At 48.8% G+C, this 27683-nt stretch overlaps 1 protein-coding gene across 1 annotated transcript in view; it reads left to right on the top strand.

The window, feature by feature from the left end:
- The window catches only part of LOC138353830 (Ig-like and fibronectin type-III domain-containing protein 2), a 113655-nt gene that overhangs the window by 11731 nt on the left and 74241 nt on the right, over positions 1-27683 (top strand). The window contains exon 2 of the mRNA XM_069307246.1: positions 24936-25026. Coding sequence (XP_069163347.1) covers positions 24945-25026 — 82 coding nt within the window. The 5' untranslated portion in view covers positions 24936-24944. The remainder of the gene's footprint in view (positions 1-24935; positions 25027-27683) is intronic.

The raw sequence follows: 27683 nt of genomic DNA, 5'->3' as shown, positions 1-27683 counted from the left end.
ATATCTGCACAAAGTCTGTCAGTGTCAGGCTAAACAACTGGCTGACCTCCACACAAGCAGAACTAGCAGCATTACATTTAGCAACCAGCAAATTAAAAAATATTGGAGGAGGAATAATATTCTGCGATTCAAAGTCTGCTCTTCAAGCAATCGAAAACTTCTCTTGGAAGATCGACAGCAAGAACCTCATACTCCCAATTATAAATGACCTAATTGATGCACAGAGTAAAGGGTCTCGAATCTCCTTTGTATGGATACCTTCACACATAAATATAACCCATCATAATGAGACAGACATTGCAGCCAAATTAGCGTGTAACAAGTTTGAAGTTGAATTAGATCTAGGTATCCCCATCTCTGCTGTCAAAACTGTATTGATCCAAACATTCAGATCTGATAGGAAAGAACTTACTTACTCCCAACGACCTGAAAGTACTAGTATAAAAAGCTATGATTTGTTCAGATCTGAAACCTACATCTATGGACAGCACAAAACGTCCACTAGACTGTGCGACACAGTGGTTGCAAGGATCAGGTTGGGTTACCGTTACCTGTGGCAGGTGGCTGCAGGTGACGGGTCTCCCAATCCTGAGCACTCCAGTTGCAAACTCTGTGAGCAGGAACTACGGCATGATCTCCCGCACTACATCGCTGAATGCCCAGTTATTAGACCTTTCAGACCAGTTGGCATGAGGTACCTGGAGCTTTGCAATTACTTTATTCACTCTCGTATTCTTGAAGATATCCTCACAGTATACCCAAAATTTGCCAGTGCAGGCTATTAAACACATGGCTCTGTATGACTAACCATCCTGCGAGATGGGGACTTGTATTACCACTGCTACCTTATTCAATCTTGTGGTGTTGATATTCTCAAAATGCATCCGGAGTCTGCCAGTGCAGACCGCTTATCACATGCCTCTGTATGACTAACCATCCTGTGTGATGGGGATTTTTTGCATCACCTAGTTAGCTTCTTTTTGACACACTGTACTCCACTTCATATAGTCTAGGGTAGCTGCACAAATGCAGATGTACCTAATATGTTAATAAAAAAAAAAGTACCGTGGCTACAGATGACGGATCTCCCAATCCTGAGCACTCCAGGTGCAAACTCTGTGAGCAGGAACTACGGCACGATCTCCCACACTACAACACCGAATGCCCAGTTATTAGACCTTTCAGACCAGTTGGCATGAGGTACCTGGAGCTTTACAATTACTTTATTCACTCTCGTATTCTTGAAGATATCCTCACAGTGCACTCAGAGTCTGCCAGTGTAGGCTACTGATCACAGGCCTCTGTATGACTAACCATCGTGTGTGATGGGGATTTTTAGCATCACGTAGCTAGCTTTTTGATACACTGTACTCCCCTTCATATAGTCTAGGGCAGCTGCAGATGTACCTAAATGTGTTAATAAAGAGAGAGAGAGAGAGAGAGAGAGAGAGAGACAGAGAGAGAGAGAGAGAGAGAGAGAGAGAGAGAGAGAGAGAGAGAGAGAGAGAGAGAGAGAGAGAGAGAGAGAGAGAGAGAGAGACAGACAGAGAGAGAGAGAGAGAAGGGAGCAGAGAAAGGGATTTTTTTAGGGAAAGGGTGAGTGAGAAAAGGGGCAGATGTGGAGAGAAGGGGGGAGAGAGACCTGGGTGCCGCCTGATATATATATATATATATATATATATATATATATATATATATATATATATATATATATATATATATATATATATATATATATATATATATATATAATGTACATGTTTATCGACCTTGACAAGAGCCTTGGTGGTGACGTAGCTAACTCACCGCCGCTGACAGGAACACTCAACTCAAATGGCCTCACCCAACAGCTGTCAGCCGTCATCAAAAGTATCAGAATATTCATGGGGACAGTTTGAATATGGAGAGACAGTCCGTTTCCGCTGGAATCCCGCCCCAGTTACATTGTCATCCTGGTTGAACAAAAGGTAGAGTTGGCTTTATGAACTTGTTGGCCTCTGTACTGTATTGCCACCTGTAATGCACCTGTTGTAGTGCTTACAGCAGCTGTTGGTCTGAAATACAACAATGAACTGTTGTACTCATTAAAAAAATATCGTTTTGTACTATTTTACAGTGTGTGGGGGGGGGGCAATTAAATCTAAAATTGGTGCTAAATTGGGTCGAAAGCTGACTGTGTTACACCAAGAACTGCTTATATTGGTCTAGGATTGGTTAGGCTGTTTAGTTGCTGTTCCACATTTTGTGTGTCAGTGGTACAAAATGTGAGTTTGTTTGGTACAAAAGTACATTTTTGTACGTTCTTTTAAAGAGTTGCTCTAAGTGCTATTTTATGAAGGTTGGTATGAGTGTGTGTGTGTGTGTGTGTGTGTGTGTGTGTGTGTGTGTGTGTGTGTTTGTGTGTGTGTGTGTGTGTGTGTAAATCTCTAAGACGTTAACACATGATGAATAATGTGACAGTGTCTGACCACGAAGGAAAACAAGACAAGAAATTCATCAAGTATTTTCCTATTAATCGATACATTTTCAGAAGGATGCATTAATTAATACATTAATTAATACACGTATCAATCAATACATCTTCAGATCCTTCTGAAGATGTATCATTATAACTCAACCCCATCATCTTGTTCTTGGTAGTAGTTATAGAAACGATGAGGACTATAGTACATATACCGACATACAACGAAATTAGAAAGTAGAAATGTGAACTATTGAGTTGGACAAACCGGTAAACTATTTTTCTTATTTGTGTTGCTTCGACAAACTAATCTAACCTAGCCTAACCTCCCTAGGCCTAATATAGTACTTATGTGTACTATACTAAGCCTAAACGTACGAATTCTGATTATTGACGACAGTCACAATAGGTACTATTGTGATCTAAACAGAAGGATGGGTTATTATAATTATATACTATACCATTTTTATATAGATTTAGAGGCTATAATTTTCAATTGTGGCTGGAGTGAATAATTATATATATCAGCCATGATAGACTGTGTTGCCTCCTCCACATACAGCTGCCTCCACCACCACATACAGCTGCCTCCTCCACCACATACAGCTGCCACCACCACCACATACAGCTGCCACCACCACCACATACAGCTGCCACCACCACCACATACAGCTGCCACCACCACCACATACAGCTGCCACCACCACCACATACAGCTGCCACCACCACCACATACAGCTGCCTCCACCACCACATACAGCTGCCACCACCACCACAAACAGCTGCCTCCACCACCACATACAGCTGCCTCCTCCACCACATACAGCTGCCGCCACCACATACAGCTGCCTCCTCCACCACATACAGCTGCCACCACCACCACATACAGCTGCCTCCACCACCACATACAGCTGCCACCACCACCACATACAGCTGCCTCCACCACCACATACAGCTGCCACCACCACCACATACAGCTGCCACCACCACCACATACAGCTGCCTCCACCACCACATACAGCTGCCACCACCACCACATACAGCTGCCACCACCACCACATACAGCTGCCACCACCAACACATACAGCTGCCACCACCACCACATACAGCTGCCTCCACCACCACATACAGCTGCCACCACCACCACATACAGCTGCCGCCACCACATACAGCTGCCTCCACCACCACATACAGCTGCCTCCACCACCACATACAGCTGCCGCCACCACCACATACAGCTGCCGCCACCACATACAGCTGCCTCCACCACCACATACAGCTGCCACCACCACCACATACAGCTGCCGCCACCACATACAGCTGCCACCACCACCACATACAGCTGCCACCACCACCACATACAGCTGCCTCCACCACCACATACAGCTGCCACCACCACCACAAACAGCTGCCTCCACCACCACATACAGCTGCCTCCTCCACCACATACAGCTGCCGCCACCACATACAGCTGCCTCCTCCACCACATACAGCTGCCACCACCACCACATACAGCTGCCTCCACCACCACATACAGCTGCCACCACCACCACATACAGCTGCCTCCACCACCACATACAGCTGCCACCACCACCACATACAGCTGCCACCACCACCACATACAGCTGCCTCCACCACCACATACAGCTGCCACCACCACCACATACAGCTGCCACCACCACCACATACAGCTGCCACCACCAACACATACAGCTGCCACCACCACCACATACAGCTGCCTCCACCACCACATACAGCTGCCACCACCACCACATACAGCTGCCGCCACCACATACAGCTGCCTCCACCACCACATACAGCTGCCTCCACCACCACATACAGCTGCCGCCACCACCACATACAGCTGCCGCCACCACATACAGCTGCCTCCACCACCACATACAGCTGCCACCACCACCACATACAGCTGCCGCCACCACATACAGCTGCCATCACCACCACATACAGCTGCCTCCACCACCACATACAGCTGGCATCACCACCACATACAGCTGCCTCCACCACCACATACAGCTGGCATCACCACCACATACAGCTGCCTCCACCACCACATACAGCTGGCATCACCACCACATACAGCTGCCACCACCACCACATACAGCTGCCTCCACCACCACATACAGCTGCCTCCACCACCACATACAGCTGCCGCCACCACCACATACAGCTGCCGCCACCACCACATACAGCTGCCTCCACCACCACATACAGCTGGCATCACCACCACATACAGCTGCCTCCACCACCACATACAGCTGCCACCACCACCACATACAGCTGCTACCACCACCACATACAGCTGCCACCACCACCACATACAGCTGCCACCACCACCACATACAGCTGCCTCCACCACCACATACAGCTGCCGCCACCACCACATACAGCTGCCTCCACCACCACATACAGCTGCCTCCACCACTACATACAGCTGCCTCCACCACCACATACAGCTGGCATCACCACCACATACAGCTGCCTCCACCACCACATACAGCTGCCACCACCACCACATACAGCTGCCACCACCACCACATACAGCTGCCGCCACCACATACAGCTGCCACCACCACCACATACAGCTGCCACCACCACCTCATACAGCTGCCACCACCACCACATACAGCTGCCGCCACCACATACAGCTGCCACCACCACCACATACAGCTGCCTCCACCACCACATACAGCTGCCTCCACCACCACATACAGCTGGCATCACCACCACATACAGCTGCCTCCACCACCACATACAGCTGCCTCCACCACCACATACAGCTGCCACCACCACCACATACAGCTGCCACCACCACCACATACAGCTGCCACCACCACCACATACAGCTGCCACCACCACCACATACAGCAGGCATCACCACCACATACAGCTGCCGCCACCACCACATACAGCTGCCACCACCACCACATACAGCTGCCACCACCACCACATACAGCTGCCACCACCACCACATACAGCTGCCACCACCACCACATACAGCTGCCACCACCACCACATACAGCAGGCATCACCACCACATACAGCTGCCGCCACCACCACATACAGCTGCCACCGCCACCACATACAGCTGCCACCACCACCACATACAGCTGCCACCACCACCTCATACAGCTGCCACCACCACCACATACAGCTGCCGCCACCACATACAGCTGCCACCACCACCACATACAGCTGGCATCACCACCACATACAGCTGCCACCACCACCACATACAGCTGCCACCACCACCACATACAGCTGCCTCCACCACCACATACAGCTGCCTCCACCACCACATACAGCTTCCTCCACCACCACATACAGCTGCCTCCACCACCACATACAGCTGGCATCACCACCACATACAGCTGCCTCCACCACCACATACAGCTGCCACCACCACCACATACAGCTGCCACCACCACCACATACAGCTGCCACCACCACCACATACAGCTGCCTCCACCACCACATACAGCTGCCTCCTCCACATACAGCTGCCACCACCACCACATACAGCTGCCTCCACCACCACATACAGCTGCCACCACCACCACATACAGCTGCCATCACCACCACATACAGCTGCCTCCTCCACATACAGCTGCCACCACCACCACATACAGCTGCCACCACCACCACATACAGCTGCCTCCACCACCACATACAGCTGCCTCCACCACCACATACAGCTTCCTCCACCACCACATACAGCTGCCTCCACCACCACATACAGCTGGCATCACCACCACATACAGCTGCCACCACCACCACATACAGCTGCCACCACCACACACAGCTGCCACCACCACCACATACAGCTGCCTCCACCACCACATACAGCTCCCTCCTCCACATACAGCTGCCACCAACACCACATACAGCTGCCTCCACCACCACATACAGCTGCCACCACCACCACATACAGCTGCCATCACCACCACATACAGCTGCCTCCTCCACATACAGCTGCCACCACCACCACATACAGCTGCCACCACCACCACATACAGCTGCCTCCACCACCACATACAGCTGGCATCACCACCACATACAGCTGTCACTACCACCACATACAGCTGCCACCACCACCACATACAGCTGCCTCCACCACCACATACAGCTGCCACCACCACCACATACAGCTGCCACCACCACCACATACAGCTGCCTCCACCACCACATACAGCTGCCACCACCACCACATACAGCTGCCTCCACCACCACATACAGCTGCCGCCACCACCACATACAGCTGCCTCCACCACCACATATAGCTGCCGCCACCACATACAGCTGGCATCACCACCACATACAGCTGTCACTACCACCACATACAGCTGCCTCCACCACCACATACAGCTGCCTCCACCACCACATACAGCTGCCTCCTCCACATACAGCTGCCTCCACCACCACATACAGCTGCCTCCACCACCACATACAGCTGGCATCACCACCACATACAGCTGCCTCCACCACCACATACAGCTGCCTCCACCACCACATACAGCTGCCACCACCACCACATACAGCTGCCGCCACCACCACATACAGCTGCCTCCACCACCACATACAGCTGCCACCACCACCACATACAGCTGCCTCCACCACCACATACAGCTGCCACCACCACCACATACAGCTGCCTCCACCACCACATACAGCTGCCTCCACCACCACATACAGCTGCCACCACCACCACATACAGCTGCCACCACCTCCACATACAGCTGCCTCCACCACCACATACAGCTGCCACCACCACCACATACAGCTGCCATCACCACCACATACAGCTGCCACCACCACCACATACAGCTGCCACCACCACCACATACAGCTGCCTCCACCTCCACATACAGCTGCCTCCACCACCACATACAGCTGCCACCACCACCACATAAAGCTGCCATCACCACCACATACAGCTGCCACCACCACCACATACAGCTGCCACCACCACCACATACAGCTGGCATCACCACCACATACAGCTGTCACTACCACCACATACAGCTGCCACCACCACCACATACAGCTGCCTCCACCACCACATACAGCTGCCACCACTACCACATACAGCTGCCACCACCACCACATACAGCTGCCACCACCACCACATACAGCTGCCTCCACCACCACATACAGCTGGCATCACCACCACATACAGCTGTCACTACCACCACATACAGCTGCCACCACCACCACATACAGCTGCCTCCACCACCACATACAGCTGCCACCACCACCACATACAGCTGCCACCACCACCACATACAGCTGCCTCCACCACCACATACAGCTGCCACCACCACCACATACAGCTGCCTCCACCACCACATACAGCTGCCGCCACCACCACCACATACAGCTGCCTCCACCACCACATACAGCTGCCACCACCACCACATACAGCTGCCACCACCACCACATACAGCTGCCACCACCACCACATACAGCTGCCTCCACCACCACATACATCTGCCACCACCAACACATACAGCTGCCACACACACACCCACGAGACATTTGGAGACATTTCTTTACATTACGAAACAGTATTTACACACAGCAACATATATTTTGCTCATCAACAGGGACGGATCTACATGTTAGCTGGAACAGCAGTGAAGGTATTGAAGGGAAAGGCAGTCTGAGTTGTTATGGGCATTCACCACCAATTATTTGGCCTGTCAGTGTGTCCTGTGCACTGACCTGGAAGGCTGGGTGAGGACTGGAAGGCTGGGGTGAGGACTGGAAGGCTGGGGGTGAGGACTGGAAGGTTGGGGTGAGGACTGGAAGGTTGGGGGTGAGGACTGGAAGGTTGGGGTGAGGTCTGGAAGGCTGGGGTGAGGACTGGAAGGCTGGAGTGAGGACTGGAAGGCTGGGGTGAGGACTGGAAGGTTGGGGTGAGGACTGGAAGGCTGGGTGAGGACTGGAAGGCTGGGGGTGAGGACTGGAAGGTTGGGGTGAGGACTGGAAGGTTGGGGGTGAGGACTGGAAGGTTGGGGTGAGGACTGGAAGGTTGGGGGTGAGGACTGGAAGGTTGGGGGTGAGGACTGGAAGGTTGGGGTGAGGACTGGAAGGCTGGGGGTGAGGACTGGAAGGCTGGGGGTGAGGACTGGAAGGCTGGGTGAGAACTGGAAGGTTGGGGTGAGGACTGGAAGGCTGGGGGTGAGGACTGGAAGGTTGGGGTGAGGACTGGAAGGCTGGGGGTGAGGACTGGAAGGCTTGGTGTGAGGACTGGAAGGCTGGGTGAGGACTGGAAGGCTGGGGTGAGGACTGGAAGGCTGGGGTGAGGACTGGAAGGCTGGGGTGAGGACTGGAAGGCTGGGTGAGGACTGGAAGGTTGGGGTGAGGACTGGAAGGCTGGGGGTGAGGACTGGAAGGCTGGGTGAGAACTGGAAGGCTGGGGTGAGGACTGGAAGGCTGGGGGTGAGGACTGGAAGGTTGGGGTGAGGACTGGAAGGCTGGGGGTGAGGGCTGGAAGGTTGGGGTGAGGACTGGAAGGCTGGGGGTGAGGACTGGAAGGCTTGGTGTGAGGACTGGAAGGCTGGGTGAGGACTGGAAGGCTGGGGTGAGGACTGGAAGGCTGGGGTGAGGACTGGAAGGCTGGGGTGAGGACTGGAAGGCTGGGTGAGGACTGGAAGGCTGAGTGAGGACTGGAAGGCTGGGGTGAGGACTGGAAGGTTGGGGTGAGGACTGGAAGGTTGGGGTGAGGACTGGAAGGCTGGGTGAGGACTGGAAGGCTGGGGTGAGGACTGGAAGGCTGGGGTGAGGACTGGAAGGCTGGGGGTGAGGACTGGAAGGCTGGGTGAGGACTGGAAGGCTGGGTGAGGACTGGAAGGTTGGGGTGAGGACTGGAAGGCTGGGGGTGAGGACTGGAAGGCTGGGGGTGAGGACTGGAAGGCTGGGGTGAGGACTGGAAAGTTGGGGTGAGGACTGGAAGGCTGGGGGTGAGGACTGGAAGGCTGGGGTGAGGACTGGAAGGTTGGTGTGAGGACTGGAAGGCTGGTGTGAGGACTGGAAAGCTGGGGGTGAGGACTGGAAGGCTGGGGATGAGGACTGGAAGGCTGGTGTGAGGACTGGAAGGCTGGGGTGAGGATTGGAAGGCTGGGGTGAGGACTGGAAGGCTGGGGTGAGGACTGGAAGGCTGGAGTGAGAACTGGAAGGCTGGGGTGAGGACTGGAAGGCTGGGGTGAGGACTGGAAGGCTAGGGGTGAGGACTGGAAGGCTGGGGGTGAGGACTGGGAACTCCAAGCCTCCTCCCTTACTCCCAGTACCCAAGACAGTAGCAGGAAGCTACCAACTTTTCCACTGTATTCAATATGGTCTCCAGTTATCACAGGGGATCCTAACAAGGGAACTTTTCCAGCAGTTACTCCCCCGGGCGCCGCGCTGGAACAACTTGGCTGAGGTAAAGAAGTTTGGATGGGTGGAAGTTGGCGTGTGTCAGTGTGTAATGTCAGGGTGACAGCTGCTCCGGCTCCTATTGAATTATGGCTATCGACCGTATGACGCTGTTATTTTAGTGTGTGTGTGTGTGTGTGTGTGTGTGTGTGTGTGTGTGTGTGTGTACTCACCTATATGTACTCACCTATATGTGCTTGCAGGATCGAGCATTGACTCTTGGATCCCGCCTTTCGAGCATCGGTTGTTTACAGCAATGACTCCTGTCCCATTTCCCTATCATACCTGGTTTTAAAATTATGAATAGTATTTGCTTCCACAACCTGTTCCTGAAGTGCATTCCATTTCCCCACTACTCTCACGCTAAAAGAAAACTTCCTTACATCTCTGTGACTCATCTGAGTTTCAAGCTTCCATCCATGTCCTCTCGTTCTGTTACTATTCCGTGTGAACATTTCGTCTATGTCCACTCTGTCAATTCCTCTGAGTATCTTATACGTTCCTATCATGTCCCCCCTCTCCCTTCTTCTTTCTAGTGTCGTAAGGCACAGTTCCCTCAGGCGCTCTTCATACCCCATCCCTCGTAGCTCTGGGACGAGTCTCGTTGCAAACCTCTGAACCTTTTCCAGTTTCATTATATGCTTCTTCAGATGGGGACTCCATGATGAGGCGGCATACTCTAAGACTGGCCTTACGTAGGCAGTGTAAAGCGCCCTAAATGCCTCCTTACTTAGGTTTCTGAATGATGTTCTAACTTTTGCCAGTGTAGAGTACGCTGCTGTCGTTATCCTATTAATATGTGCCTCAGGAGATAGATTAGGTGTTACGTCCACCCCCAGGTCTCTTTCACGCGTCGTTACAGGTAGGCTGTTCCCCTTCATTGTGTACTGTCCCTTTGGTCTCCTATCTCCTAGTCCCATTTCCATAACTTTACATTTGCTCGTGTTGAATTCTAGTAGCCATTTCTCTGACCATCTCTGCAATCTGTTCAGGTCCTCTTGGAGGATCCTGCAATCCTCATCTGTCACAACTCTTCTCATCAACTTTGCATCATCCGCAAACATCGACATGTAGGACTCTACGCCTGTAAACATGTCGTTGACATATACAAGAAATAGAATTGGTCCCAGCACCGATCCTTGTGGTACTCCACTTGTTACTGTTCGCCAGTCCGACTTCTCGCCCCTTACCGTAACTCTTTGGCTCCTTCCTGTTAGGTAGTTCCTTATCCATTCTAGGACCTTTCCCCCCACCCCCGCCTGCCTCTCGAGCTTGAACAGCAGTCTCATGTGCGGTACTGTATCAAAGGCTTTTTGGCAGTCCAGAAATATGCAGTCTGCCCAACCATCTCTGTCCTGTCTTATCCTCGTTATTTTATCATAGAATTCCAGAAGGTTTGTTAGGCACGATTTCCCTGTCCAGAACCCATGTTGATGTTTGTTCACAAACCTAATGTTCTCCAGGTGTGCAACCAGTCGTAGCCTAATTATTCTTTCCAGTATTTTACAGGGGATGCTTGTCAGTGATACAGGTCTGTAGTTAAGTGCCTCCTCCCTATCTCCTTTCTTGAAGATCGGCACGACATTTGCCTTCTTCCAGCAACTGGGCAATTCTCCTGACATAAGTGACTCATTAAAGATCATTGCCAGAGGCACGCTGAGGGCCTGTGCTGCTTCTTTTAGTATCCACGGTGATACTTTGTCTGGTCCAACTGCTTTAGTTGCATCTAGAGTTGTCAACTGTTTCATTACCTCCTCTGCTGTCACCTCTATATCTGATAGTCTTTCATCTAGGGTAACCCCTTCCAACAATGGGAGCTGCTCAGGCTCGGTAGTGAACACTCCATGGAAACTGGCATTCAGTGCCTCGCAGATTTCCTTGTCACTTTCAGTATATGCCCCCTCTGTCTTCCTTAGTCTTGTCACTTGGTCGTTCACCGACATTTTTCTTCTTATATGACTGTGTAGTAACTTAGGTTGTTTTTTCGCTTTGATTGCAATATCGTTCTCATAGTCCCTTTCCGATGTTCGTCTTATGTTAATGTAATCGTTCCTAGCTCTGTTGTATCTGCTTCTGTTGTCCTCTGTTCTTTGTCTTCTGTACTTCCTCCACTCCCGCCTGCTGGCCATTTTTGCTTCCTGACACTGTCTATTAAACCATGGGTTATTATATTCCTTCTTATTTTTTCCCTTTACCGTTGGTATAAATCTCTCTTCGGCCTCCTGGCATTTCTGTATGACTAGGTCCATCATATCTTGGACTGTTTTTCCTCTAATTTCTTCCTCCCACTGCACTTCACCCAGATAGTCCCTTATCCTCATATAGTCCCCTTTCCTGTAGTCAGCTCTCCTTTCCCAGATCTCTTGTCCCATGGTCATAATTTTGAATTCCATCATGTAGTCAAAGACTAGGACACAATGGTCACTGGCCCCTAGAGGTATTTCATGCTCTAAATTCTCGATATCTTCTACGTTCTGGGTGAAAATCAGTGTGTGTGTGTATGTGTGTGTGTGTGTGTGTGTGTGTGTGTGTGTGTGTGTGTGTGTGTGTGTGTGTGTATGTGTGTGTGTGTGTGTGTGTGTGTGTGTGTGTGTGTGTGTATGTGTGTGTGTGTGTGTGTGTGTGTGTGTGTGAGTGTATGTGTGTGTGTGTGTGTGTGTGTGTGTGTGTGTGTGTGTGTGTGTGTGTGTGTGTGTGTGTGTGTGTGTGTGTATGTGTGTGTGTGTGTGAGTGTATGTGTGTGTACAAAGCATTCTATATTACAGTGATCTAAGACTCCATCCTATTATTCTAAATTGCTTTCCAATTTTCTTGAGACGCCAGCTGAGCTGAAAAGCTGGCATTAGAGAAGATGGAAATGTCTTTCTGCAAGAAAAAAAAATCACTAAATACAAAAAAAGAGACTCCCAGAAAACAAGAAAAAATATATATATGCTAAAATTCCTTTAAATCTCCAAATCAGTGATATATTTTCTCCCGAAACCAAATTGCGAACTGTAGATAGATTACGAAGAATTAAACAATATACTGTCAACTCATTTTACATTGTATACCTTATAGTATTATATGTTGGGAAATGAAGAGAGTCGTTGCGCCTCTCTTAGGCAGTATATATAACCTAGTGTAGCTTCCGGGGATCAATAGTCCCCGCGGCCCGGTCTCCGACCAGGCCTGCCTAGTTGCCAGTATGGGAACTCTGAACTCAGACGCGACCAAACATCTTAGTTTTGGTGGCTGGTTGGGTCAAGTTAAGTTGATTTGGGTTGAGGTGGATTAGGTTAGAATTGATTATTTTATTTAAGGTCTGGTTAAGTTCGTTTGGGTTGTGTTAGGTTAGGTTAGGATAGAACCACTATTCCCTACCGCCCACGGGATGGGTATGGGGTCCACTACCGCCCACGGGATGGGTATGGGGTCCACTACCGCCCACGGGATGGGTATGGGGTCCACTACCGCCCACGGGATGGGTATGGGGTCCACTACCGCCCACGGGATGGGTATGGGGTCCACTACCGCCCACGGGATGGGTATGGGGTCCACTACCGTCCACGGGATGGGTATGGGGTCCACTACCGCCCACGGGATAGGTATGAGGTGCATGATAAGTGAACAAAGTTAAAAATACCCATGATTTCACCTCTACACAAGGCCTATTTTCACACACACACACACACACACACACACACACACACACACACACACACACACACACACACACACACACACACACACACACACACTCACACACACACTCACAAATAGTCCAGTTTGGCTCACAAGAGTGCTTGCCCAAGACACTCTCCAACCCCCACTCAACGCACTTGAATTAAAGTGCACTTGTACATAAAATATGTACACACTCTCCACATGTACTCGAACACAAACAAAATTATGACACTACGACACAATTATTATCCCAGACATCATTTCCACCCATAATTATCACTCTCATCATTTTCACCATCAGTATCATGATCTAATCTTCACCTTCATGAATATAGTCATGATCTTCACCACACCACCACCGGCAGCTGGTCGGCCGAGCGGACAGCACGCTGGACTTGTGATCCTGTGGTCCCGGGGTCGATCCCAGGCGCCGGCGAGAAACAATGGGCAGAGTTTCTTTCACCCTATGCCCATGTTACCTAGCAGTAAAATAGGTACCTGGGTGTTAGTCAGCTGTCATGGGCTGCTTCCTGGGGGTGGAGGCCTGGTCGAGGACCGGGCCGCGGGGACACTAAAGCCCCGAAATCATCTCAAGATAACCATAATTTTAGCAAAGCATTATATTCATCATATTATATTACCACTACGGAAAGAACCCTTTCCCCTCATTAAAATAATTAACCTACAGCTAATTAATCACGAAGGCATTTTTTTTAAGCTTTGAAATACTGTTGCGAGAATTAAAACATTGCTAAATAAATATATATAGAATTATGTAAGTAATTATCCCGCCACGCAATACTTAATTGTGTTACAAAATGACATTTATAGAACGATGAGAGTTAAATTGATTTTTTTAGAGCGTTTTGGTCAAGGTTATTAGATGAAACTGGTGATATATTTTGGTATACCTGAGTATACTTTGGTCTACCAGGCCTTCGTCGGTGTATACCTGTATAGATGAATATTGGTATACTTTTGAGTGTACCTGAGATATACCTGTGCTGGTTTCGTGTGTTTTTCACTCATGTGGAAAGGTGTGACAAACAAGATATTTGTTCCAGATGAACATTTTCCTGTGTTCTTGCCCCGTGTTCTTTGAATAACAGTGTTCTTGTAGTTCCGTGGATAATTGTTCTTGTAGTTCTGTGTATAACAATGTTCTTGGGGTTCTGTCAATGACACATTGTTCTGGTTATGTGAATAACACGGTGTTCTTGTTATGTTAATATCAGTGTTCTGGTTATGTGAATAACACAATGTTCTCGTAGTCTTATAAAAGTGTTATTCTGTCAATAACTAAATGTTATTATAGTTGTGTGAATAACGCGAGCACATAGTATCTACTCAAGCTTATCTACTCAAGGCTATCTAATCAAGCTTATCTACTCCAGCTTATCTACTCAAGGCTATCTACTCCGGCTTATCTACTCAAGGCTATCTACTCCAGCTTATCTACTCAAGGCTATCTACTCCAGCTTATCTACTCAAGGCTATATACTCCGGCTTATCTACTCAAGGCTATCTACTCCAGCTTATCTACTCAAGGCTATCTACTCTAGCTTATCTACTCAAGGCTATCTACTCCAGCTTATCTACTCAAGGCTATATACTCCGGCTTATCTACTCAAGGCTATCTACTCCAGCTTATCTACTCAAGGCTATCTACTCTAGCTTATCTACTCAAGGCTATCTACTCCAGCTTATCTACTCAAGGCTATCTACTCCGGCTTATCTACTCAAGGCTATCTACTCCAGCTTATCTACTCAAGCTTATCTACTCAAGGCTATCTACTCCAGCTTATCTACTCAAGGCTATATACTCTAGCTTATATACTCAAGGCTATCTACTCCAGCTTATCTACTCCAGCTTATCTACTCAAGGCTATCTACTCTAGCTTATATACTCAAGGCTATCTACTCCAGCTTATCTACTCAAGGCTATCTACTCCAACTTATCTACTCAAGGCTATCTACTCCAACATACACACCGTGGGTTCAGATGGATTTTGGGCGACCAATCAGACCTGACGAGCACTCAGACTCCCTAAAGAGTAAAGTTCAAAAACTAATTAGAAGTTAATTGACTAATTATTGCAAGTTTTGCAGACGTGGAATTGCTCGAGAACTTTAAGTTGCAGCTTAGGTTTTAATTTTCCTTTTGTATTTAGTCTGATTTTGTTTTAATTGTCTCGTCTCTGTAAATGGCAGTTACGTGTTGTTGGGTCTTGGGGGAGGGGGGGGCAGGGAAGGCAGGGGGCAGGGGGGGGGGGGCAGGGGGGGGGGCAGGGGGGCAGGGGGGGATGGTGGCGCAGCTCGTATGGTCCTGTGTACATAGACAGTCAAGAGTTCGAACTTGGGTTCGATTCCCGAGGAGGGTGAGGCAGAGTCTCGTGACGGTAACCCTATATTTACGGATGAAAAACATGACTCACAATTGATGATGTTCGAACACTCATGGGAGACATCTCCCGTCACGCAGGGTGCAGCCGCACCTCCACAGATCTCCAGTATCATCTATTGATACTGGTAATGGCTCAACAGGGCCATCACTTACGGGCTATTCATGCCCGTGCCACCTTTTGGGTGGCTTAATCCTTATCAATCAATCGTTCGAACACTGCTTCATGCCGACTTCTGCTCGAATCCCAACTTCGTAAAATGCTTCTCCCACGTACTACAAATACAAATAATTCTCGACAGAACCTAAACACCTAACCTAACCTAAACTTAAAAATATTAATGTATATTTGAGAAATGTCCTATTTTGAATGAACAGCATGTTAAAATGACCAATGTGTGTGTGTGTGTGTGGGATAGGCCGCTGGATGAACGAGCCTAGCTTTAGGCAAGTTGCTATACCTAAACAAAGCGGTCTCAGTTCAGCCACTACCAAACCAAGGAATAGACAAACACACAGTTGTAAACCTCAGAGGGATTTACAACTCTCTAAATATTATTGATATTAACAAAATATATGGACAAAATTCTTCCACTAAGTTCTGTTGGCGAACTTTAGAAAACTTGACAATAACTCTCATTTACTGTGTAAACTTTGGGAGTAAAAATAAGTTATTATCAACGTTACCTGCACCAGCCACAGACATCACCAGCCACAGACATCACCAGGCTCCCTGCACCAGCCACAGACACCACCAGGGTCCCTGCACCAGCCACAGACACCACCAGCCACAGACATCACCAGGCTCCCTGCACCAGCCACAGACATCACCAGGCTCCCTGCACCAGCCACAGACACCACCAGGCTCCCTGCACCAGCCACAGACACCACCAGCCACAGACATCACCAGGCTCCCTGCACCAGCCACAGACATCACCAGGCTCCCTGCACCAGCCACAGACATCACGAGGCTCCCTGCACCAGCCACAGACACCACCAGGCTCCCTGCACCAGCCACAGACACCACCAGCCACAGACATCACCAGGCTCCCTGCACCAGCCACAGACACCACCAGCCACAGACATCACCAGGCTCCCTGCACCAGCCACAGACACCACCAGGCTCCCTGCACCAGCCACAGACATCACCAGCCACAGACACCACCAGGGTCCCTGCACCAGCCACAGACACCACCAGGCTCCCTGCACCAGCCACAGACATCACCAGGCTCCCTGCACCAGCCACAGACACCACCAGGCTCCCTGCACCAGCCACAGACACCACCAGGGTCCCTGCACCAGCCACAGACATCACCAGGCTCCCTGCACCAGCCACAGACACCACCAGGGTCCCTGCACCAGCCACAGACATCACCAGGCTCCCTGCACCAGCCACAGACACCACCAGCCACAGACACCACCAGGCTCCCTGCACCAGCCACAGACATCACCAGGCTCCCTGCACCAGCCACAGACACCACCAGGGTCCCTGCACCAGCCACAGACATCACCAGGCTCCCTGCACCAGCCACAGACACCACCAGGGTCCCTGCACCAGCCACAGACACCACCAGGCTCCCTGCACCAGCCACAGACACCACCAGGCTCCCTGCACCAGCCACAGACACCACCAGCCACAGACATCACCAGGCTCCCTGCACCAGCCACAGACACCACCAGCCACAGACATCACCAGGCTCCCTGCACCAGCCACAGACATCACCAGGCTCCCTGCACCAGCCACAGACACCACCAGCCACAGACATCACCAGGCTCCCTGCACCAGCCACAGACACCACCAGCCACAGACACCACCAGGGTCCCTGCACCAGCCACAGACACCACCAGGCTCCCTGCACCAGCCACAGACACCACCAGGCTCCCTGCACCAGCCACAGACACCACCAGGCTCCCTGCACCAGCCACAGACACCACCAGGCTCCCTGCATCAGCCACAGACACCACCAGGCTCCCTGCACCAGCCACAGACACCACCAGGCTCCCTGCACCAGCCACAGACACCACCAGGCTCCCTGCACCAGCCACAGACATCACCAGGGTCCCTGCACCAGCCACAGACACCACCAGCCACAGACATCACCAGGCTCCCTGCACCAGCCACAGACATCACCAGGCTCCCTGCACCAGCCACAGACACCACCAGGGTCCCTGCACCAGCCACAGACATCACCAGGCTCCCTGCACCAGCCACAGACATCACCAGGCTCCCTGCACCAGCCACAGACACCACCAGGGTCCCTGCACCAGCCACAGACACCACCAGCCACAGACATCACCAGGCTCCCTGCACCAGCCACAGACACCACCAGCCACAGACATCACCAGGCTCCCTGCACCAGCCACAGACACCACCAGGGTCCCTGCACCAGCCACAGACACCACCAGCCACAGACACCACCAGGCTCCCTGCACCAGCCACAGACATCACCAGGCTCCCAGAGAGGTAATCTACATGACTGACGATCAATTTACATGTTCACTACGGCCGCCCTTCCCAGTCCCTGGCAAGTCCTGTATTTCCTGCTCTCACACGACCAGTCTCACAGACCACTGTGTGGAGACTTATACTCTGTCTCCCTCACGCACGCACACACACACGCCCACACACGCACACACACACGCACACACACACACACACACACGCCCACACGAAGCTAGTGAAAAAACTGGAGATGCAGGCTGGAGTGAAAGGGAAGGTACTCCGTTGGATACAGGAATACCTAAGTAACAGGAGACAACGAGTCAGTGTGAGGGGTGAGGTCTCAGATTGGCGAGACGTTACGAGTGGAGTACCGCAGGGGTCAGTCCTTGGACCTATACTGTTTCTGATATATGTAAATGATCTTCCAGAGGGTATAGAATCGTTTCTCTCAATGTTTGCCGATGATGCAAAAATTATGAGGAGGATTGAAACTGAGGACGATAGTAGGAGGCTACAAGATGACCTAGACAGACTGAGTGAATGGTCCAACAAATGGCTGTTGAAGTTCAACCCGAGTAAATGCAAAGTAATGAAACTAGGTGGTGGAAATAGGAGGCCAAACACAGGATACAGAATAGGAGATGAAGTACTTAATGAAACGAACAGAGAGAAAGATCTAGGAGTTGATATCACACCAAACCTGTCTCCTGAAGCCCACATAAAAAGAATAACGTCTGCGGCATATGCGAGGCTGGCTAACATCAGAACAGCGTTCAGGAACCTGTGTAAGGAATCATTCAGAATCTTGTACACCACATATGTAAGACCAATCCTGGAGTATGCGGCCCCAGCATGGAGCCCGTACCTTGTCAAGCACAAGACGAAGCTGGAAAAAGTCCAAAGGTATGCCACTAGACTAGTCCCAGAACTAAGAGGCATGAGTTACGAGGAAAGGCTGCGGGAAATGCACCTTACGACACTGGAAGACAGAAGAGTAAGGGGAGACATGATCACAACCTACAAAATCCTCAGAGGAATCGACCGGGTAAACAAGGATAAACTATTCAACACTGGTGGGACGCGAACAAGGGGACACAGGTGGAAACTGAGTACTCACATGAGCCACAGAGACGTTAGAAGGAACTTTTTCAGTGTCAGAGTAGTTAACGGATGGAATGCATTAGGCAGTGATGTGGTGGAGGCTGACTCCATACACAGTTTTAAATGTAGATATGATAGAGCCCAGTAGGCTCAGGAATCTGTACACCAGTTGATTGACAGTTGAGAGGCGGGACCAAAGAGCCAAAGCTCAACCCCCGCAAGCACAAATAGGTGAGTACAAATAGGTGAGTACACGCACACACACGCACACACAGGCGCACACACACACACACACGCCCACACACACGCACACACGCACACACAGGCGCACACACGCACACACAGGCGCACACACACACACACACGCCCACACACACGCACACACGCACACACAGGCGCACACACGCACACACAGGCGCACACACACACACACACGCCCACACACACGCACAGGCGCACACACGCACACGCAGGCATAGGGTACAGAAAGGGAGATGAAGTTGTTACGGCCCTCTCGGGACGCAACGGGGTTCTTACTCTGATGTTATTAGAGGAAGGGTATCCGGCCCCAAGCCAGTAGTGGCTTTCAAGGGATGAGATCCGTGACGCAAGTAAAATAAAAGGGGAAGGGAAAGAAAGGCAAAAACTTAAGATTATAATTACCTTCACCAATAAGTAATATATAAAAGTTACACAGGGGGAGGGGTATTAACACTACACAGGGGAAATATATACACGGTCGTCTTCTCCTGAAGACGCAAGTCCTCGGTGCTCTCGTGGTATCTTGACGAATCCTTTGATCAAGCTGAGTCTACCCCTGACACAGGCCAGCCAAAACACAGTTCCACTGGGGCACCGCCGTGGAGGCCGTCAACCACAAGTCCAGCAAGCTGCTGGCAGGTTCCGGATCAGCAACGCTGTTCAGGCCACTCCACGAGCGATACTAGGGTAGCGCCCTAGTCAGGAGCCTCGTGTGATACCACAGATCACTCTCCTGTCCACAATACCCCAGTGGTCAATTGTCTCCAGCAGTCGGTCCCGGGTACGACAATCCTTCAACTGCCACTTCACTGGCAGGGTAACACCACAGTGTTCCTCCGGGAGGCGACTCACAGCTGCTGTAGCAAAGCACAAGGTATGGGGACGGCTGCCTTGGGTAGACTGACTCAACTTCCCTTACAGCAGTCCCAGGTCGACTCTGTAAGCAGACACGTCATCAATAACAGGGACACACTAAAGCACCTCACTTACAGGCTCAGACACAAACGCCCAACATATCCACTCCATAGATGGCGTTGTCGTCTGAGCACCACCTCACCAGAGGTCAGCAGCGGCTGTGTTGTGGGCTGAACAGGACTGGAAACTGGCCCTTGTGGCCAGTACACTTCGTCCTTGCCAGGTGTCGTCGTCCATTTGGAGGGGGTTTCGGGAGCTGACCCACAGATGGCGTGGTCGTCACTGCTCCGTGCTCGGACGCTGGATCCGGGTCCGTAACAGAAGTCCTTCACGAAACAGACAGAGAGAAAGATCTAGGAGTTGATATCACACCAAATCTGTCTCCTGAAGCTCACATAAAGAGAATAACATCAGCGGCATATGCGAGGCTGGCTAACATCAGAACAGCGTTCAGGAACCTGTGTAAGGAATCATTCAGAATCTTGTACACCACATATGTAAGACCAATCCTGGAGTATGCGGCCCCAGCATGGAGCCCGTACCTTGTCAAGCACAAGACGAAGCCGGAAAAAGTCCAAAGGTATGGTACTAGACTAGTCCCAGAACTAAGAGGCATGAGTAACGAGGAAATGCTGCGGGAAATGCACCTCACGTCGCTGGAAGACAGAAGAGCTCGAGGAGATATGATCACTACCTACAAAATTCTCAGAGGAATTGACAAGGTAGATAAAGGGGGGGGGGAGTGGATATGCTTTTCCATGTAGATGAACATTTAAATGGAATAAATGAAAAACTAAATAATTACTGAATGATAAATGAACTATGAAGGTTAAATGAACACAAGTAAATATAAGTTATTATAAATTGCTAAATTGAGAAATATTATAAAATTAATATATTCAAAAACAACACGTTATAGGACGTATATGTGTTTGGTCCACCACACACCGAGTATTGTATTGTATTGCATTGTATTGCATTGTATTGCATTGTATTGTATTGTATTTACATGTAAAAAATCATTTGTTTTTCTCTACAGTAAATCACGTTCAATAATTGCATGATGAGACAAAGTAATATTTTTTTGGTCACAAAATATCCTTGTAAATTGGATGCATCAAACTCGCCGGCAAATGTGGTAGTTAATTTGAATAATTGCTCACCGACTGGTTAATTAATATGTGATTATCACCGTGATGTTAAGAGGTGACACACGGTGGTGTTATCACCGTGATGTTAAGAGGTGACACACGGCGGTGTTATCACCGTCATGTTAAGAGGTGACACACGGCGGTGTTATCACCGTGATGTTAAGAGGTGACACACGGCGGTGTTATCACCGTGATGTTAAGAGGTGACACACGGCGGTGTTATCACCGTGATGTTAAGAGGTGACACACGGCGGTGTTATCACCGTGATGTTAAGAGGTGACACACGGTGGTGTTATCACCGTCATGTTAAGAGGTGACACACGGTGGTGTTATCACCGTGATGTTAAGAGGTGACACACGGTGGTGTTATCACCGTGATGTTAAGAGGTGTCACACGGTGGTGTTATCACCGTGATGTTAAGAGGTGTCACACGGTGGTGTTATCACCGTGATGTTAAGAGGTGACACACGGTGGTGTTATCACCGTGATGTTAAGAGGTGACACACGGTGGTGTTATCACCGTGATGTTAAGAGGTGACACACGGTGGTGTTATCACCGTGATGTTAAGAGGTGACACACGGTGGTGTTATCACCGTGATGTTAAGAGGTGACCCACGGTGGTGTTATCACCGTGATGTTAAGAGGTGACACACGGCGGTGTTATCACCGTGATGTTAAGAGGTGTCACACGGTGGTGTTATCACCGTGATGTTAAGAGGTGACACACGGTGGTGTTATCACCGTGATGTTAAGAGGTGACACACGGTGGTGTTATCACCGTGATGTTAAGAGGTGTCACACGGTGGTGTTATCACCGTGATGTTAAGAGGTGACACACGGCGGTGTTATCACCGTGATGTTAAGAGGTGTCACACGGTGGTGTTATCACCGTGATGTTAAGAGGTGACACACGGTGGTGTTATCACCGTGATGTTAAGAGGTGTCACACGGTGGTGTTATCACCGTGATGTTAAGAGGTGACACACGGCAGTGTTATCACCGTGATGTTAAGAGGTGACACGGCGGTGTTATCACCGGTAGTCTGCAGGCGAGGAGTCACAGTAACGGGGCTGAAGTATGTGCACCACACCACACACTAGAAAGTGAAGGGACGACCACGTTTCGGTACGTCTTGGACCATTCACAATCGACTTGAGAATGGTCCAGGACGGACCGAAACGTCGTCGACCTTTCACCTTCTAGTGTGTGGTCTGGTCAACAATGATAGTCTGTCTTCAGTGGAGAATATGTGCACACTGTATACAGGTCACGAGTGTGTACAACACACACAAAGGTACACAGCTCACGAGTGTGTACAACACACACAAAGGTACACAGCTCACGAGTGTGTACAACACACACAAAGGTACACAGCTCATGAGTGTGTACAACACACACAAAGGTACACAGCTCACGAGTGTGTACAACACACACAAAGGTACACAGCTCATGAGTGTGTACAACACACACAAAGGTACACAGCTCACGAGTGTGTACAACACACACAAAGGTACACAGCTCACGAGTGTGTACAACACACACAAAGGTACACAGCTCACGAGTGTGTACAACACACACAAAGGTACACAGCTCACGAGTGTGTACAACACACACAAAAGTACACAGCTCAGCACAGTACCTCAGCTACACACCACTACAACACTACATTTCACACGAGCATAAATTCTAGTTGCGAGTAATTTCTTCAATAATATTACAATAAATAACACTACAACAGTTATCCGTAAGTGATAGTATCAGCTTGTCTGTCTGTCTGTCCAAGATTGGACCTCGGTCAACTTTGCAGGGGGAATGGTCTGCGGTATGGGACGGACATAGGCAGGTCGGCGTTGCCAGAATTCAAGAGGCTTAAAATATTATCAAGATCACATTCTAATCCCTACCACGATTTTTGACAATGCCCACAAAGGTTACACCTGCCTAATTGTTTTCAAAACAAAATAATTTTTTTTATTATAATCGACACCATTATCCACTGATATCGGGTAAATTAAAATAAATTTGTTATTCATACTTTGGCCGTAGTAGCATAAAACATGTTGTTGTTATAGATTCAGCTACTGGGAACAAAACGTTCCCAAGTAGCACGGGCTATGGCGAGCCCGTTGTGGACTTACCTGGCACAGGAGAGGGGGGGGGGGCTGTCCAAGACCAATCGACACCTGGTCCTTTATATATGAGGCAAACACCGTACTGGGATTTATGGGGGGCGGGGGGGGGGGGGGCGGTACTGGGAGTACTGGGGTGGGGAAGAGGGGGGGGGGAGGGGAAAAGGGGGGGGGGGGGGGTAATGGGATGGAGCGGGGGGCAAAATGATTTTACAGAATTTTCTAAGGTTATATAATATTATGTAAGATTTTTTTTAATGCTGGAAGATTCTCTTAAGATTATGTAAAATTATGATTTTTTTTTTTTTGGGGGGGGGGGAATCTGTAAGAGTATGTAAGACTAATATTATTCTGTAATATTCTATAATATATATATTGTGAAATATTCTGTTAGATTCTATAAGATTCGGTAAGACTCTATACAGTTATGTAACATTCTATAAGATTCTAAGAGATAAGTAATTAAGTAATATTCTGTAAAATCCGATAAGATTATGCAAGACTATGTTAAGTGCTCTTGGATTGTAAGATTCTCCAAGAATCTGTATGGTTCTATATAAGATTCTGCAAATATTCTGGAATTGTTCAGATTCTGTAAGATTATAAGATTCTAAGATAATATAAGATTCTGTATATCATCCCTTATGATGCTGTAAGATTCTGCTAGACTATAATTAGATTCTATAAGCCTATATATATGTTTTTTATAAGATTGTAAAGAAAGCTGCCATGATTGGTCAACCAATTAACAGATATTGTAAATGCTCGATAAATCATGCCTTACACAGGACTCGAACTCATTCCAACTCAGTAGCGAGGAGAGCTGTGACCTCCCCGACAGTGGGACTGACTGGGTGTGTGTGTCTTAAGGTCCAGTCCAGGCAGGCTGTTGTGGCCTGCAGCGGGCATCAACAATAATCAACAGCGCTGTTCGGTCTGTAAAATAGTTACGTGTTTTGCATTTTTTCAGGTGTTTGCGATGTGGTGTGTAGGGAGGACTGCGTTCTCTGGCCTCCTGGTTCTCCTGCCTCTCCTCTGCCCCTTACCACACACAGTTGAAGGTAAGACGCCGACATCACACCAACATTAAGGTAACTGCGGAAGGTCTGTTGATCTGTACGAAACAGCTTCGTGTTGATCTGTAGGAATCAGTTCAAAACGCAACATGAAGCATATACAAAGATTAATCAGGTGTAGTGGTATGTTAAGCAGTGTCTTTTATGTTGGCATCTACGCAAGTACAAGGGACCAGATTCACGAAGCAGTTACGCAAGTACAGGGGCCAGCATCACGAAGCAGTTACGCAAGCACTTACGAACTTGTCCATCTTTTCTCAATCTTTGGCGGCTTTGTTTACAATTATTAAACAGTTAATGAGCTCCGAAGCACCAGGAGGCTGTTTATAACAATAACATCAGTTGATTGGCAAGTTTTCATGCTTGTAAACTGTTTAATAAATGTAAACAAAGCCGCCAAAGATTGAGGAAAGATGGACACGCTCGTAAGTGCTTGCGTAACTGCGTCGTGAATCTGGCCCCTGTACTTGCGTAACTGCTTCGTGAATCTGGCCCCTGTACTTGCGTAACTGCTTCGTGAATCTGGCCCTTGGTCTTGTTCTTACCATCAAACTATTCACTCTACCCACCATGAGAGTATCTACCCTCCCTCAGTATCTTGTATATTGTGATCATATCCCTCATGCTTCTTCTCTGTGGTTGTAAGATAATTAAATGCGGGTTAAATGTTTGTCAACGTCACGTGTGCCGCTGATGTTATCCGGTCTGTGTGTGTGCATCTGGTGTTAGTGATGGAATTATACTATTTTCCAAATAAATGTGTCATTACAGCAGTAGTAAAGACATGTAGAGACGGGTTATCTGTCAGTGCCGTCAGTTTAAGACCACGAACACAGACTTATCTGTCAAAACAGTAAGATCAAGCCATGAACAAACTTACGGGCTATTCATGCCCATGCCACCTCTTGGGTGGCTTAATCTTTATCAATTATGAGCAAACAGTTTATGCAAATGTAAATAAACCAATGAACAAACAGTATCTGTCCAGTTAGACAGAACATAAACAGACAATAACAGCATACTTACACCATCTGGTCACCACTTGGTCCGGGAGACATCTCCCGTCACGCAGGGTGCAGGTGCGCCTCCACAGATCTCCAGTATCAGCTCTTGATACTGTTAATGGCTCAAATGGGCCACCACTTACGGGCTATTCATGCCCGTGCCACCTTTTGGGTGGCTTAATCTTCATCAATCAATCAATCAGCATACTTAACAGAAAAAAGCAGTTTAATATCTCTCTACATGTTAGCAGACAGAGAAGCTGTGTACTGACAGCGTGTTGACGGGACGGATCCCACAGACAGCTTCTGTCTGTTTACATAATTATATATATGATAAATGCGCTCGATTGGATGCAAAAACACGTTTAATAATATGAAGAAGATTAATGGGAAACATCCAGTCATACAGCTGTATTCTAAAGCTGACTACAGCTGACGGGAGTAATCTATTGCATGTTTAAACTGTTGGGAGGATAATTTACTTGTTATCATCAAAATAACTCCTAAATTTAATCCTGTTTGATCTCTCACAAAGTTGAAATGTTGAATGGCTGTTGCTGGGTGCATCACAGAGCGTTTAGGGAGAATTATGTCCCAACCGTGGAGGGGAATTTATGTGTGTGTGCAAGTTCTCGCTTCATGCAGGTCGGTGTTCAATCCCCGATCGTCCATAAGTAATTGGGCACCATTCCTTTCCCCTCGTCCCATCCCAAATCCTTATCCTGACCCCTTCCCAGTGATATACTTGAACGACCACTAAACTACCGTAACTTGAACGACCACTAAACTATCGTAACTTGAACGACCACTAAACTATCGTAACTTGAACGACCACTAAACTACCGTAACTTGAACGACCACTAAACTATCGTAACTTGAACGACCACTAAACTATCGTAACTTGAACGACCACTAAACTACCGTAACTTGAACGACCACTAAACTATCGTAACTTGAACGACCACTAAACTATCGTAACTTGAACGACCACTAAACTATCGTAACTTGAACGACCACTAAACTATCGTAACTTGAACGACCACTAAACTATCGTAACTTGAACGACCACTAAACTATCGTAACTTGAACGACCACTAAACTATCGTAACTTGAACGACCACTAAACTACCGTAACTTGAACCACCACTAAACTATCGTAACTTGAACGACCACTAAACTACCGTAACTTGAACCACCATTAAACTATCGTAACTTGAACGACCACTAAACTATCGTAACTTGAACGACCACTAAACTATCGTAACTTGAACGACCACTAAACTATCGTAACTTGAACGACCACTAAACTACCGTAACTTGAACGACCACTAAACTACCGTAACTTGAACGACCACTAAACTATCGTAACTTGAATGACCACTAAACTACCGTAACTTGAACGACCACTAAACTATCGTAACTTGAACGACCACTAAACTATCGTAACTTGAACGACCACTAAACTATCGTAACTTGAACGACCACTAAACTATCGTAACTTGAACGACCACTAAACTACCGTAACTTGAACCACCACTAAACTATCGTAACTTGAACGACCACTAAACTATCGTAACTTGAACGACCACTAAACTATCGTAACTTGAACCACCACTAAATAGTTAAATAAATAAATAC

The sequence above is a fragment of the Procambarus clarkii genome, chromosome 60 (genome assembly GCF_040958095.1).
Source record: "Procambarus clarkii isolate CNS0578487 chromosome 60, FALCON_Pclarkii_2.0, whole genome shotgun sequence".
NCBI lineage: Eukaryota > Metazoa > Arthropoda > Malacostraca > Decapoda > Cambaridae > Procambarus > Procambarus clarkii.
The sequence above is the reverse complement of the archived record's forward strand: the minus strand, read 5'-3'. Positions and strand labels throughout refer to the sequence as shown.